Here is a 15,652-nt window from a genome sequence, read left to right on the forward strand (position 1 = left end):
TCTAAATCAAGTATGCTTTTTTATAATCTTAGACATTTTAATTTCCGCTAACAATATATGCCCTGACTTCACCTGCTTTGTGATTCTTATTTGATGCTGGAAGCTATTGTTAGATCTACAATATTTAGTAATCTAGAACATGTGAAACTCGATATTATTTGACCCACCATTTGGGTGTAATCATGTTAAGCAATACTACCCTTTGATTCTTTTACGCCCTTAAAACTTATCTATTTTGTTACAAGAGTTTTAGATCTTTAGGCTTTACTTTCAAAATAGGTTGGAATTCCCTCAAGCTGTATATGACCGACTTCAAAATTGTTTGACATATTAAACTTGTGACAACATAAGTGATTCTCATTTTAATTTCTCCTTGTGTCGTCCTTGTTGTTTATGAGATCTCACTTCTTGTTTGTTGTGAATATGCAGATATCCAGCGATGAAGCTATTGAAACTACAAAACAAGTGGCACTCTAGGAAGGATTGTTGGCTAGTACTTCTCATTACTTGCAAACCTTTATACGACTTGTAATCAAAGAAAAATTGAATCTGAATCTATGAGTAGTTCCCAAATGGAAATGATTAAGCACTATATTTTTGTTTCTTAGATTATGGGTTTGTCAAATCATAATCCTTCATGCCTATGATGGGTTATTCGAGCAGTTAGACATGTGGTTTGCTTACATAAGGTCTTGGGTTTGAGTTTTCTCATAGGCACCTACATGGCCAAAAGTCATTGTTTCTTACTTCCGAAAGATACCCTTCTACAAATATTTTCAGCTGGTCTTATGCTGACTAAATTTTTTCCTAACTTCATTTCGATCACAATAGATTGAGTTTTTTTTCTAGAAACATCCTCTTTAAATGAATCCATGTGATAGGATCTCCGCTAATATTTAACCAAAACAATGACAAACACAATCAAATAAAGAGAACAAAAACTATTTTTATTGATTTTGGGGAATCATAGAGATAAACTGTCAATTCAATGGGGTTGAGACCTCTCAATTCCAACCGTTTGAGGCATCGTAAGCCTTTCTTCAGCCAAAGGCTGCCCACAACCAAAGGCTACCTAAACCCTAATTTATTCCTTCACCCTTTTACAATCTTATCTCCCAATTATTTATACTTACCCTATCCTCTAGAATTAAGATGCGTTCCTGAAAACCCAAAGTCCTAACACCATGCCAAAAGTTCGTGTCGACAATTTGGCAGTTAAGCTTTTGGAAGGCGATAAACATCAATCTATATTCAAATCAAACCCTAGAAGGATAACTAAATCAATAACCCTAGTTCTATAAGAAATAATTCAACACCACTGTTTGCTTCGTTTGGTTTTTTCCAACTTGGCAGTGTTATGATTGTAAACATACTGTGAACCACCCGCTTCGTCTGCTTCTATAGAAAATAATAATTTTGATCCATTCTTAGTCAATTAAACAACTGTTTTTTCTATTAATGTTGTCGTGTCCATTCCTTTAATATGACTTGGTCATTAATGTTTGCTTGCCTATTAAATATCAGATTGGCATATCTTCTGATATGGCTGTAGCTGTTGCAATGAAGGTCGGAAAGAGACCTGAAAATGCTGGGAAGCGCATTACAGTAAGTCATTTTTGTAAAATCTAATGGTTTTTTCTTTCAATTTCTTAATCTTCTAATGATTTCTCCATTCTTTCGCCCGTTTCTTATTTTCTATGTTACAAATCCTAACATCATGCTGGTGTCAGAATCTATCTTCATTTTTGCTTCATTGTATTCCCAGAGTACTAAAATCATAATTCAGTATCCATGAATCCTGAGAAAAGAAAACTTTATACCACAAAGATTTAATTGTATTCTAGTTCTTTCAAGTAATCAGATCTTACCTGAATAAGAAACTAAATCAGTTGTTTGATTTCAGGTTGTGTTTCCTGGCTTTGGAGAATGATATCTCTTAACCGTTCTTTTCCAGTTGATCTGAGAAGAATGCGAGAAAATGCAGCCTGAAGCATCAAATTTCTCTATTCGAGTTCATAGAATTTCTCCATCTTGTTATATGTACCATTTCAAGGATTTTTTTTTTTTAAATCAAAACTCCATTCATGACTGGCTTTTCCTTGTCTAATAAGGAATTAAGGAAATATCCTGTAACTGAAATCCTGTTATATGGAGTCTGTGATTGGATTATTCATAAGGAATAAATCATAGCCTTTAACCAAAAACACTCAATCATCAAACCAAAATTTCACTTGCCACTATTGCAATTTCAGAAAACATTTAAGTTTAAAACTCTTCATCAAAGCCCACCTTTCTTAGTTTTCATAAATCATTTATAAATAGTTAATCTCTAACAAATAGCTTCCTGTCCCAGATTATGCCTCTGGTAGAGAAGGGTTTTGTAACATCAATGGTGGATTTAAACTGAATTAAATTCAGAAAAAAGTTAATTTGAGCTGTCTCAAATCCGGTCCACTACCATGTGATAAGACCAAGTGACCTCCACTGAGTATACTTTGGTTATGCACCCTTTGGTGATCAAATACTTATTTATAATCTTCAATACACTTTGGTGCAGGGTTTCATCGATATGTTAAGTCATATAAAATGTATTTTCATTGTTCATTGTAATATTTTGTAAGATGATCAATGTCAATACTAATACACAGGACGATTGCATGTTATCTTAAGATACATAAAACATATTTTATAATATATAAGTGAAAAATAATAGATATTATAAAATATATCAAAAATTAGTTTGATATGATAGACATTATACAATATGATACACATATTATTGATACAAATTGATGCATCTTTTAAGAAAAATTCATTCTTTAAGTTACTGTTCACAACTTCGAGTGAGCTGAAGTTAGTATATTAATACTAACCATTTTAAATTCAAATCAAACTCTAATCAACTTTTGTTCAGGTTTTGTTTAGTTCAAATCAGTCTTGGACGTTGGGTTATATTTTCTCAAAAGAGCCTAATTAGCACAGCCATAATTGGGCCAATCCAGCCCATGCTCAAAGTTGAAACCCAAGTATTCAATTTCTCCTCCTCTCAGTCCCCTGTGCTTCCGGTTCCGGGTTTGAGGGTTCTAAAAATCTCAATCTCATCTTCACTTTCACAGCACAAGGTTCTTCTCTTCTCTCTTTTATCGATTTTAATTTATAATACCTTGTATTTATTTTTTTTCATTTTTATAGTTCAGTATTTTTTTTTCCTGTTTTTGGGTTGCGTTTTTAACTGTTATTTCATCTTTTCTAGATACCCTTTTGTGATTTTTTTTTTGTTTTGGTTAAGATTTCATATCATATTTATTTGCTTTAGATGATAAAGGTTCCATTTATGTGTGTGACTCTGTGTGTGTACATATATATATTATGGGTTAGAATTAATTATGATATGCTCTTATATGTAATCCAAAAGATTTTCTTGTACTATTCTTCTGGTTGAATTGGCCACCACTCCGTCTATAAGTGGTTATGCTGAGGCAGACAGGTTTCGCTGCCCAGTCAATCGACAGAGGCCCCGCTCCCTTTTGAGTGGGCGGGGGTTCAAGGGGCAGCGCCCCTGAGCACACAAACGGTTTGGGAATAATATATATATATATATATATATATATATATATATATATATATATATATATATATATATATATATATATATATATATATATATATTATTGAATACAGGGACCCATATAACCCTAATTTTGCAAGTCTTTATCCCTACCTCTCAAGTGCATCCGTAGCCCACATATAATCTACTGTTACCTCAAACTCTTCGGTGTCACCATCATTGTTTCTGACCAGTAAATAATTATAGCTCCATAACCGTAGTTTTGGTCTCAGTCATCATCTCAAGCATCAATCAATTTGTCATCCAACAATATGGTAGTTGTGCCATCGTCAGACTTGTCCCAGTCATCGCTCAACTTGTTGATAAGTTGTTCTTCTTCCTGATTGCTTTATTGTATTGAAGAGAATATCAATTATCTAAGAGATACCAAGATACCGAAGGTTTTGATTGGTGTAATGAAATATAACAATGTTGTTTTGAGTTTAAAGAATCGATGTTAGCTGTGAAACGAATCCAACACTTCAATGTGTTTTCAAAAATGTATATGTTTCAGATTTATCCTCTATTTTCTAGACATCTTTTTGACTTGATTTAATCTTTGAGGTCTTATTTAAAAATAGGATATTAAATCTACATGCTATGTTTTGCATTCTTATTTTGATTGTAATACTTTCCATAAACATTATAATTTTCTTTCTACTATAATAAAAGAATTCATATCTGAGAATTGTAAGAAAAGTCACTTTGCACATAATCCAGTTATGAGAAGATCCAAATTCGTTTATATCCTCCAATGATTTTTATGAGATAAGTAACTCACAATGTGTTTGACAAAATTCCTACTAAGGTGCTCAAAACTTCTTTGACAAAATTCCTACTAAGTAATATTAAAATTTTTTGATGCATAATTTGATGAAAACAAACTATCATATGATACAAATACAATGCTAACTACTGCCTGGTAATCTAAAAAATAATTTTATTTCGTAGGTGCGTGTAGAATGTGGTTGAAGACTTAACGACTATGAATTCTGGAACTATTGTATGTTCATTTTGATAAAGTTGATGCTTCTATGTATCTTTTTTTGATTTTGCTGATTATTCTGGGTATAAATAGGAGATTCTATTGTGCAATGGTGCTGCAAGCATTGTAGGACAGTGCATAATTCAGCTTGCAAAATTTCGTGGCATCCATTTAATATCGTAAGAGACATGTACTTTGAAGTCAAGTATTAATGTAATTTTTTTGAGTTAGTTGCATCTAAGCTTGTTATTAAGCATTTTGTTTGAAATTTGATGATTTGAAACACTATATTTCTGAGTATGTTCTATTTATGTTTGTCCTTAAACTTGTTAATGGTAATACACTTTCAACAAGAAAATTATGGCATTGGTTAACTTTTTTTATGCTCCTGTAGACAACATGTATAAATGAAAAGACTTAAAATTTTCTTATTTCAAGAAAACAAGACTGGTATATATGTGGTTAAACGATGGATGCTGGTAATATTTAGGTATTACTGTGATTCATTTATTTTTTAACTGAACACTCAAGTCCGTTACTTCAATTTCCAAGGTCCCACCTCATAGCCAATAAGACAATTCCACGTGTCACAATCAGAGACTTCTATTTAACGGAACATAACTCAATTCTTTGGCCCAAGTAAACACTAATTACTTTCAATAAAACCCCACTCTCAGTTTCCTCTCACACGACTTCTGGTGAGTTTTTATTTTTATTCTTTGTTTTGCAGATTCGAGGTAGTTACTTTGTCTTTTTTTTTTTTTGGAGAAGAATGGTGTGGTGTACTCACTGTTCCAAAAATATTATTGGAATCCGTCCTTATGATTCTCAATTGTAAGCTCTACGATGGGATTAAGTCTGAATTAAATTCTACTGGTTTTTGTTTTAGTTTTGTCTTGTTTTTATTAATTTTGATTTTTTTGTTTGGTTTTGTGGTTGATTCTGTAGAAGTTGTGAACTGTGTGGGAGAGTTCTAGACTATTACAATTATTCCACTGAAGTGACATTTGTTAAGAATGCATCTGGGCAGGTATTATTTTTGTTAAAATATGCAATTTTGTTGAAATTTATATGTGCCTCTTTGTATTGATATTCATTTTGGGTATGCTTGATTTGTATTGTATTTGTTAAAGAATGGAAATTCGATCAAAATTTACATTTTCCCTACTGTGTTGATTGCTCATGTTGGGAGTGTTTGATTTTGTATTCTTATTATAACCGAATAGCAATTTAGTTGAAATCTGTGGTAGAATTTGTTCATCTGGGGAATGTTTTACTTTTTGTTACTTTTCTTCAATAAATGACAATAATGTGCCTTGTGTGTGAATTTTCATGTTCTTTAGCTTTCCTTTGCTACTTATATCCAATGTATTTACTGGTTTAGATCTATTTGTAGAGTCAATTGTCAGGAAATTTGATAAGAACTATTCAAAGTGAATATGGAGCCTCCCGGGAGCGGTTATTGGAACGAGGTATATTTTGTTCATGTTATGTTCACATGGGTACTAGTTTGTTTTTTTTGTTAATTGTTTGTGGTGCTGCAGCTTTCGATGACATGAGACAAATGAAGAATGCCTTAGGTATCGGTGACAGTGATGAGATAGTTCACATAGCTAAACGTCTCTATGGAGTATGTTTTGCTGTAGCTTATGTTAGTTGTACATTTTCTTAATTGATTGCCCTAATCAATGATTCTTTATTGGGAAGATGGCTGTTGCACGGAATTTCACTAGGGGGCGTAGAGCAGAGCAAGTACAAGCTTCTTGTCTATACTTTGCATGCAGGTATGAAATTTTTCTGTCTTTACATTTTTACTGTGATTCATGGGCATAGCTTTCTTACTTGCAGCATCAGTATATAAATGTCATCCCAAAGATAAGATAAGAGTTTGCGATTGTATGTATATCTGTTTCGTAGAGAAAAATATTGTTATGTATATCAATTTATGGATAAAAAAGAACAAATCAAAATCAGGGTCGTTTGATAGAACATGGATTTTGCTACTGGTCTGATGGAATTTATTTCATGCTTTATTTTCACTTGGACCAGCATATGTGTGTTAAAAATAGGAATTTTATGATTGAAGGAGAATTTATGAATAATAAAGAGAAAGACTGTGAGAAAGAGATTAAAGTACTTCATCATGTTGGTTCATCTTGACAAGGATAAGCCACCATACCTATGAATTAAAAGTTCTGCAGCACGTAATTATGTCCTTTGATCAAGCAACTCTGGCTATCTTCTAATTTTAGTTAATATGCTTATGGTTGCAAACTGCCGTAGTTCTCAAGGACACAAAGAAATTACTGCAAATTTATTTATACACATTGTTAAAGTCAAGCACAAGCTGAAGAATTTGTGTTCATCCTAAGTTGGATAATGAATGAACTACATTAAAATTGCCTTTATGGTTTTTAAACGCGTACAGTAAAGATATTTGCTAATATCAAATTTGAATCTCTTTTTTGCAGGGAGAAAATGAAGCCATTTCTTTTGATTGACTTTGCAAATTACTTAAATGTCAATGTGTAAGGAAAATTTTCTGTTCTTTTTTCATGAATACTTCTCAATGTATGTATGTGTGGTTAACGTTAACAGTAATGTAGCTATCAGCTTTTTACAATTATGAGTTTTTATTGCTTTCATCTTAATTATTTTGCAGTTATGAGCTGGGTGGTGTATATTTGCAGCTGTGCCAAGTGTTGTACCTTGCAGACGAATCCAATATACAGAAACAACTTGATCCTTCCATATTTTTGCCTAAATTTACTGACCGTAAGTTTCTATAAAGAATTCACAATGATTAGCAGTATTGCTTATCTATCTAAATTTAGTTGGAAGGAATGGGCAAGGTCCTTCAAAGGGTCTATTTTAAAATTTTCTGTTCGTCAAGACTTTTGGCCAAAGATATCATATTTGAAGACGATATCTCTAATGATTGCATCATATTGTACTTTTCCTAGATTCTATTTTGGTTGGTGTAACTATTCTCAATTGAACTTTAAGTAAAAGAGGATTGCCAATGATAGTTGCTAATTCACCTTTTACGGTACTTTTTGGCTTGTTTTCATGCTACATGTGGAATGGCAAACCAAGGTGAAAACATTGGAGATATCTGAAAACAAGCTGTTAGTGTTGTAGGGAGTGAGTTTGTAAACGCTGTTAGCATTTCTCTAAATTGTATATTTTCATCTTCCCTAGGGCTTTTCTTGGCTGGTTTTAAGGATTCTATTATACTATTGCATTGTTGTTGTAAGATTTTAAAGGGTCGTTTGGTTTAAGGTAAAAAAAAGATTACTTTAGTAATCTATCTTTTAATACTCACATTACTTTATTTAGTTTGTTAATTTTAAAAGATTTTGGTAATCTTATATTAGTAATGGTGATATAGCAAATAATATAAGGAATAATCTGATTATCACCACTAGCTTAGGTATTAAAAAAAATTATTAAAGTAATCTTAATTTTGTTACAGTTTTATCCTTATTAATTTTTTAGGACAAAATATCCTCATTTTTAGTTAATATAACGAGTAACATGAAAATTATTTTAAAATAATTATACTCAAGGTTATTTTAGTAAAATAATATTTTTTTTATTTTTTTATTACTTTCAATTAATCACAATAATTATTTGTACACCAATACCTACCAACTTTTATCAAATATAGTAATATTTATATTCCTTAATTTTTAAGGTAATCTTTTATTTTTTGTAATAAAACATTACACAAACCAAATGCACCCAAAATGTTAAAAAAAATTGTAGTTGACTTGCAAGTGTAAAACAAGGTTTGAAGGTATCTATTATACGACTGCAGTGTCAGGGCTATTGTACTGTTGATATAATTACACACCAGCTTTATGTCAATCTAAATTACTTATTTTAATGTCAATCCATAATGTGCAAAATTGATTTTTCTGTTTATGCCTAAGGCATGGATAATTTTTTGGTAGTGCATTGGGTCTATCCAAAACTAATTTGGTAGTTTTTATATCATCATATTACTTTTGCCTTTGCATTAGACTTGTGGAATCCCTATTAGCTTAATGTGTTGTTAAATTAAAGAAGCTCTGTTTAGTGGCAGCGCAAGGACTTTTTTCCTCAATAGAATCGAAGTTTGAAGGGTGATATCATAATTTTGGTTTTCTAAGATGCATATTATAAATAACAAACAATATTGGTACTGTTTCTTGGAGAATTATTTCATCTAGTGTTTGGCTGTGAGTATGGCATTTCAGGTTTTCAAACCCAGTTTTCCTTTTCAATCTTGTTTGACTCTTGTTGTTCTGCAAACTTGTGTTGTTGTATCTGTTTCCTGTGTTTTTGTTTTGTTAATATTTTCTTGAGTTGTACACTAGGCTTAAGTGGCTAAATTGGAATACAGATTTTTTTTGTTTGGTGACAGTTATGTGTTTCCTTCTTGATTTGGATGCGTGTTAAATTTTAGGTTCTTCTCTCATTTTCTTACTCTCCTCGCTTTAATTCCACTTTAGATTTTTTTTATTATTTTACCAGAGTTTACAGTAACTACTCTTCAGTTTCATGGTAATAAAAATTGCTTACTCTCTTTTTTCTTTTACTTTAGATCGGGTTAAACATGTATTACGTATTTTGGATTGATTTAGGGAGACATATCACCAATTTGCTTTGCAGGATTACTACCAGGAGGGGATAAGAAGGTTTGCAGTACTGCTCGGGATATCTTGGCTAGCATGAAACGAAATTGGATTACGGTTTAATATTTTGCTATCTTATTTCAATGCAATTTCAGCATTAGAATTAGTTGGTAATTGTCAAAAGTTGAAATGTGACTTGATTTAAACATACAGACAGGGAGAAAACCTAGTGGATTGTGTGGTGCTGCTTTGTACGTATCTGCACTTACACATGGTCTCAAGTTCTCCAAGTCAGACATTGTAAGTGAAGCTCACAACTTATGTTGCTCATCTGTGTTTTGGTTCATGCTGCAGAATGTGAATGTTATATTTGTGTTTTGTCTTCAAAAGAATGTGTTTTTAGCTTTGAAATAGCTGTTTATTAGAATCTGTCTAATGTAGGATAGTAGGACTGGACTCGAGCCGAGCCAGCTCGAGCTCGAGCTCGGCTCGGCTCGGTTCGAGCCCGAAATGAGCCGGGCTCTGCTCGAGCTCTCGATTCGAGCCCGAAACGAGCTGGGATCGAGCCGAGCTCGAGCTGGCTCGGGTTGGCTCGATAGATTTTTTTTAAAAATTTTTTATACGAAACGACGTCGTTTTGATTCATATATATACAAAACGATGTCGTTTTGATATGAAAAACAAGCCGAGCCGAGCCGAAAATGAGCCGAACTCGAGCCGAGACGAGTTGAGCTCGAGCCGAACTCGAGCCGCCCATAAATAAACCAAGCCGAGCCCGAGCTCGGCTCGGCTCGGCTCGAATCCAGCCCTATAGGATAGCCTTGAAAATTAGAGGATTATATGCAGGGATGCCTTTAACAGGTGGCCTTCGGTTTTGATTTTTGAACATGAACTGGCTCTTGCCGATGGTGACAAGGTGCCCCAGTTGTAGAAAATAAATAGTTGCTTTTAAAACAGATTCCTTATTGATTCCATTTAAAGGGGAACCCTTTCTTATTAGTTGCACATGGTGAAGTTTCACTAGGATTTGGATTGTGCCACCATAAAATTTTAAACGATAAAAGATTCCTATCATTTAGAATATAAAAGATGCACTCCCTTTGTTTATTGGTAGGTCTTGGGATAGAATAGGTTTTATAACTTTTTGAATTTAGTTTTCACAATAGATTTTTCATTCTAATTTGTCAACATATTCTATATAAAATCTAATTGATTTGTTGTATGAATATTTAACTATTTTCTATGAGAATAATTTTTACTTTTGAAGTACAAACAATGTCAAAGTAGATCCTCAAATCAGGGAGAAGTTTTTGTAATTAGCCTTGATCTAATAATGAAGCAACTAAGTACAAACCCCTACACATGTAATTGAACATTTTATGTTAGGCTCTTCATTTAGCCTCTCAGGAGAATGTTCTTGGATTTTGACAGAATCTATCTAAAATTACCATTCTTTCTTTGCTCTCTTTCTTTCTCTGTTCGGTGATTAATATCCAAGTACTTAAGTGTTGAGATATATATTTTCTTCATACCAGTTTGATGTCTTCTACAAATCTTCATCAGGTGAAAATTGTACATATATGTGAAGCTACACTCACAAAGCGGTTGACTGAATTTGAGAACACAGATTCTGGAAGCTTAACGGTATGCTTCTTGCAACATCTCTTTTTGTCGAGACGAACTATGTGTAACATGGCAATATGATTGCTGTTTCAGGAAATCAGTGGTTGCATTAGTTTATGAATTCGGAATCGCTTTTAAGTTTTGCTGTTATCTTTATGGGTTATCCTTTCTAACTCCGCTTTGCTTTTGCGAACCATTCATATACCTTCTTCTATGAGTGGTCTTGTGTCATTTTAATATAGCTGCACAATTCTAGACTTTAAGGGCTGATGGCTTATGTTGTGATACGTGTTATAGAATAGGATCACTAGTTTCCTATTTAATTTGGTTTTAACAATTTATTAGTCGGTTTATTTCTATATTTTTATGACAGTTGCTGCAAGTAAAACATGTATGATTATACGTCTAGTTTAAGAGTGAGTCAATTTTCTGTTTGGAGAGTTAATTTTAGGAGTGTGGTTAATCTTTCTGTATGCTGAATAACTGTAGTTTTAGTGGACCTGGGGGTATATTGATGATTTGGGCAAGTCTGAGTTAGGTTATTTTATCTTTATCTGCCTCTTTTCTTCTTTCTTGATCCCCATCACAAGTTGCATAAGATTCCCTTACTACTAACTCAAAACTGACTTTACAGCTGAATTATGTTACTCACTTGAGGAATGTAGAATACTCAGCTGTTTGAGTTTTTTTTTTTCTCCCTTCTGACTGAAGTGGTATTTTTTAACTTCTATGCAAGTTAGAGATTGATGTTTATGTTAAGAATATTATTGTTAAAAATGTCATGTTCATTTAGTTAATAGTTTTATTTGTTAATGTATAAATTTGGTTTGTTACAATCTTAATATTTCTTAAAGTTTCCCTTCAATTTCTCTTTTGACTAGATTGAGGACTTCCTAGCTAGGAATAAGGAGCTGCAAGGAAGTTGCTCAACTAATCACCCCAGTTCTGTGTCGAAAGAATCAAGCTTAACTGAGGTTCTTTGCAAACATAAGGATACTGGTAAACCATTTGCATATGGGCTTTGTAGAAGTTGTTATGATGAAGTAAGTCTGCCTTCTTTCCTTGTTTTTTTTTTTTTTTTTTTAAATATTTGTCACAAAGTGATGTGCACTTGTATCGAAAATCATGGTCCTTTACTGGTTGGTGCAGTTTATGACAATTTCAGAAGGACTTGAGGGAGGAGCAGATCCTCCAGCTTTCCAGGCTGCTGAAAGAGAGAGAATGGCCAAAGAATCTGCTGAGGAAAATACACTTGTAAGTGTTGCGTCTGCACCTTCCCGCAGGCTAAAAACTAGGAACAATCATATATACTAGATAATCTTTTACTCAATTTTAATTATACTTTGTTTTTTTCAATATCATGGAAATTGTTAAATACTGTAACATACTAAGATATTCATTGTGCTGCTTAGCATTTTATAGCCTTTTTAAAAAAAATTTAAAATTTTGTCTTTACTTGCATTTTATTTGATTTTAAGATTCATCTCCAAGAAGTTACAGTAGCTTCTCTGTAAGACAATTTCTTTTTTCATTGTGAACTTTTATGGTAGTTTGAGGAAGAACTAGACAGCCCAGTTATGAGCAAGGCTGCAAAAGTAAAGTTGGTAGAGCCACAAAGTAATGGTAAGTTACTTTGTTCTGTTCTTGTGAAGCACTGTTGCAATTTTAAGTTTCATATTTGCAACATCAGTTATTGGTGTGCCTATAAAAATGTGATGTTACAGGGCTTTCAGGAGCTGGTAGAAAGGAGGCAACTAGTAATGGTGATGATTATAGTAAATCACCCAGACATGATGCTGGTACTGAAGCTTCAGATGAATCAGATAACTTTTCAGACATTGATGATCTTGAGGTGTGCAATTAAGTTTTATCATCCCTTTTTATCTTTTAAGACATCTAACTCTGCTTAAGAAATTACATTTTCTACATTTTTTAAAAAGGTTCTCTTTTTTTCTATTTAAGGGTTTGAGTACTGCTCTCAAGCTTCTGCGAGGAGCTGAAAACAAAAATAACTATAATATAGTTAGCCATATTAGTGTTTTTGAAGTTCTTTCATTTGTGTATTTGATCACTTGAAGGGCATAAACACTTTTTTAGGGATTCTGACATAAATAATATTTGAAATTTATATTATGCCAATTTGGGTGCATCAGCCATTTTTCTGTTTAAATGTGTGTTTCTAATTGTGTGGATTTCTTTACATATTTGATAAGCAATGCACTTCATCTTCATGCATGACTCATTACATCTATCAAGACTCAATTTGTGCAACTTTGCCATCTCAGGTTGATGGCTACCTTCATAATGAGGAGGAGCAACATCTCAAAAAAATAATTTGGGAAGAAATGAACCGGGAGTATGTTGAGGTGATGTAATCTGTAATCTGTTGAATCCTAGATTTCATAAACCATATTCAGTAGAAACTTTCATATCCTAATTCTTGATGTAACGTATAAATGAAGTGTCACAGTAAAATGATCTCATTTGTTTTCTTGATTTGTTCTTCTGCTGCACCTGCTGCTAATTTGGCTTATATTGATTCCACCAGAACTTCTTTGTGCTATAATTTTTACAGGAACAAGCAGCAAAGGAAGCAGCTGCAGCAGCTGCCAGAGAAGCCTTTGAGGCTAGTTTCAAGGGGAATCCTGAGGAATTAAAAGCTGCAAGGGAGCTTGCTGCTGCTGCTCAAGCTAATGTGGCCAAATATAAGAAGGTAGTTTTGGGTATCCATAAATACAGGCATTTGAAATGTTTTATGGTAGGGCGTATGTTTAGGCTGTGTCATTTATCTGCTATGCTATGTTTTAGTAAATTCTTCTTCAGAAAATAGTATCATTGCTTCACAAATTGTCGCTAAAAATGTTTAATGGGATCTTCACAAATTGTCTCTAAAAATGTTTTATGTGATCTTCTCATTGCAGGAAAAACAACAAAAACGAGCTGCAGAAGCGAAAAACACTGCTCCTGCTCAGACTGCATTGGAAGCCACTCGCCAAATGCTGAATAAAAAGGTACCAAACCACACTTTAACTCCTCTTTTCTATAATAACTACAAAAAGCTAAACTCTCTTGTCATCTTAGTGGTTAGTTAAAGTGAAATCATTCACAAGAGTTGAATCTTATATTTCTAATACTGGACCAGCACTCACCCAGATTGGAACTTGTACTGCAAGAAATGAATTAGTCTCCCATGGCTAGTCACTGGCTTTTCATAGGCGAAAATGTACTAGATGCTGAATATGTTAGTCTCTTCAATGACGGCTTAATTTTAGAAGATTTTTTTGGAGAACTCTCATAAGTAATCATTGTTAGAGCAAATGTAGGGCTGCAAACGAGACAAACCAATCATGAGCTACTCATGAATCAGCTCGGTTATTGTTGAGATGAGCTTGAGTGGTTCAAGTCTTATACTCGAGCCAAGTTAGAGGTCTCTATTGTTCAACTCAAATATAATATTATAAACCTCAAAAAGTTTAAACTCTTGTACTTTCACTTTTAAAATTTTATTCTCTAACTTTGAATATAAGGAATAATTAATAAATATATAAATTATGAGGTTTAACATAATTTTATTAGCCAATCTCAAGTCCTCACTTTCAATCTTGAGCTTGAGCCAGCAACATCCTAGCTCATCAAGTTTGAGTTTGAACATAAACCTTAGGTGAACTCTATCAAGCTGAGTTCAAACCAAGCAATACTCGGCATGTTTGCACCCCTTAGTAAATGCATTGACATGTCTTTGCATATGTATGAAATTCCCTATTTATGGGTTTTTTTTTTTTCTATGAAACATATTGATTATTTTCCCTCTTTCTTTACGGATGTCAACTTGATTTGTATGCAGAGACTCAGCTCCAAAATCAACTATGAAGTGCTGGAGAAACTTTTTGAGGATTCTGTATGTTTGTCTTTATATCATTTGCATTCTTGCATCTGTAGTAACATCTAATTAATGTGGATGTTTGGATGTTGGGACTGTTCATTTTTTCTTGCAGGAGGATGCAGATAATACCAAAAAACCGCGAACTGAGTCACAAGACAATGATGACAAGTTGGCCGGTACAGGGAAAAAAGAGCATAAGTGGGATGATACATTAAAAGATGGTGACCTGGGTGGAGAAGATGATTACAATGATGAGCAGGATGTAGAAAAAATGTTTTATAATGAGCTGGATTATGAAAATCAAGACGACACTTTTGATCTCGAAGATGACTACTAATTTGAACATTGATTTGTCTTAATGGGTCCTATCGTCACGATCGACTGCCTTGGTCCAGCAATCAGGACGATTATTTCTGCTGCGCTCTTTTTACCTGGAACTGGCCTCAAAGTTAAGCCTGGAAAAATATTCTGTTGTACTAACCTTTTTATTTTCTTTTATCATATATTCTTGGAATGCCTCACCATTCAAGGGTGGAAACTGAAGCCTGAGAGAGGCCTTTGTCAAATCTCACCTGATAAATCTGTAGTTCTTTGAAACAATTGACGGTGTCTGTATATAAAATTTTGTTGTCGTATCTGGTGTGGTATCAGCGTATTGTACCCAAGTAAACTCCATCTGATAATTTTAGGTTACTAGTGGCTTAAGTTTTATGGATATACTACACGTGGCAGTTATATGAGCTTGATTCGATATTTCTTTCTTTATCTACTAATATATATAATTTTACTTATTATCTGAAAGAGATTTTTAGAGAGAAAAGAAGTTCGTGATTGTGGTTTCATGAGAGAAGAAAAAAGTTCGTGATATTGAAGTATTTATATATATTATAACTTCAATCGTTTTATTTTTATTGATAATACAATTATATGTGGTG

At 33.2% G+C, this 15,652-nt stretch overlaps 1 protein-coding gene across 9 annotated transcripts; it reads left to right on the forward strand.

The window, feature by feature from the left end:
* Nucleotides 1-2,973: 2,973 nt before the first annotated feature.
* LOC123205918 (transcription factor IIIB 60 kDa subunit-like) lies at nt 2,974-15,352 on the forward strand. Of its 9 annotated transcripts, none has more exons than XM_044622991.1 (21): nt 3,059-3,122; nt 4,559-4,610; nt 4,686-4,771; nt 5,541-5,622; nt 5,989-6,064; nt 6,137-6,222; nt 6,300-6,376; nt 7,064-7,120; nt 7,255-7,367; nt 9,249-9,328; nt 9,425-9,511; nt 10,775-10,855; nt 11,716-11,877; nt 11,984-12,088; nt 12,385-12,457; nt 12,559-12,686; nt 13,120-13,200; nt 13,410-13,547; nt 13,756-13,845; nt 14,679-14,732; nt 14,830-15,352. In XM_044622991.1, the coding sequence occupies exons 2-21, from the start codon at nt 4,593-4,595 to the stop codon at nt 15,052-15,054; spliced, it is 1,899 nt and encodes a 632-aa protein (XP_044478926.1). In that variant the 5' UTR covers nt 3,059-3,122; nt 4,559-4,592; the 3' UTR covers nt 15,055-15,352. The 9 variants fall into 9 exon arrangements, with proteins under 9 accessions (XP_044478923.1, XP_044478922.1, XP_044478926.1 ...); XM_044622993.1 differs by lacking the exon at nt 4,559-4,610 and adding an exon at nt 5,323-5,426 and having other exon boundaries at nt 3,077-3,122; XM_044622990.1 differs by lacking the exon at nt 3,059-3,122 and adding an exon at nt 4,228-4,415 and having other exon boundaries at nt 4,451-4,610.
* Nucleotides 15,353-15,652: the final 300 nt, after the last annotated feature.

Source organism: Mangifera indica, unplaced genomic scaffold (genome assembly GCF_011075055.1).
Source record: "Mangifera indica cultivar Alphonso unplaced genomic scaffold, CATAS_Mindica_2.1 Un_0019, whole genome shotgun sequence".
NCBI lineage: Eukaryota > Viridiplantae > Streptophyta > Magnoliopsida > Sapindales > Anacardiaceae > Mangifera > Mangifera indica.

Excerpts from the sequence above, each read along its gene's own strand:
- LOC123205918 (XM_044622988.1), top strand. The coding sequence starts at position 3,006 with ATGCTCAAAGTTGAAACCCAAGTATTCAATTTCTCCTCCTCTCAGTCC. Across the intron at positions 7,121-7,254 it reads AATTACTTAAATGTCAATGT|TTATGAGCTGGGTGGTGTAT; the intron begins GTAAGGAAAATT and ends ATTATTTTGCAG. Across the intron at positions 12,458-12,558 it reads GGTAGAGCCACAAAGTAATG|GGCTTTCAGGAGCTGGTAGA; the intron begins GTAAGTTACTTT and ends GTGATGTTACAG.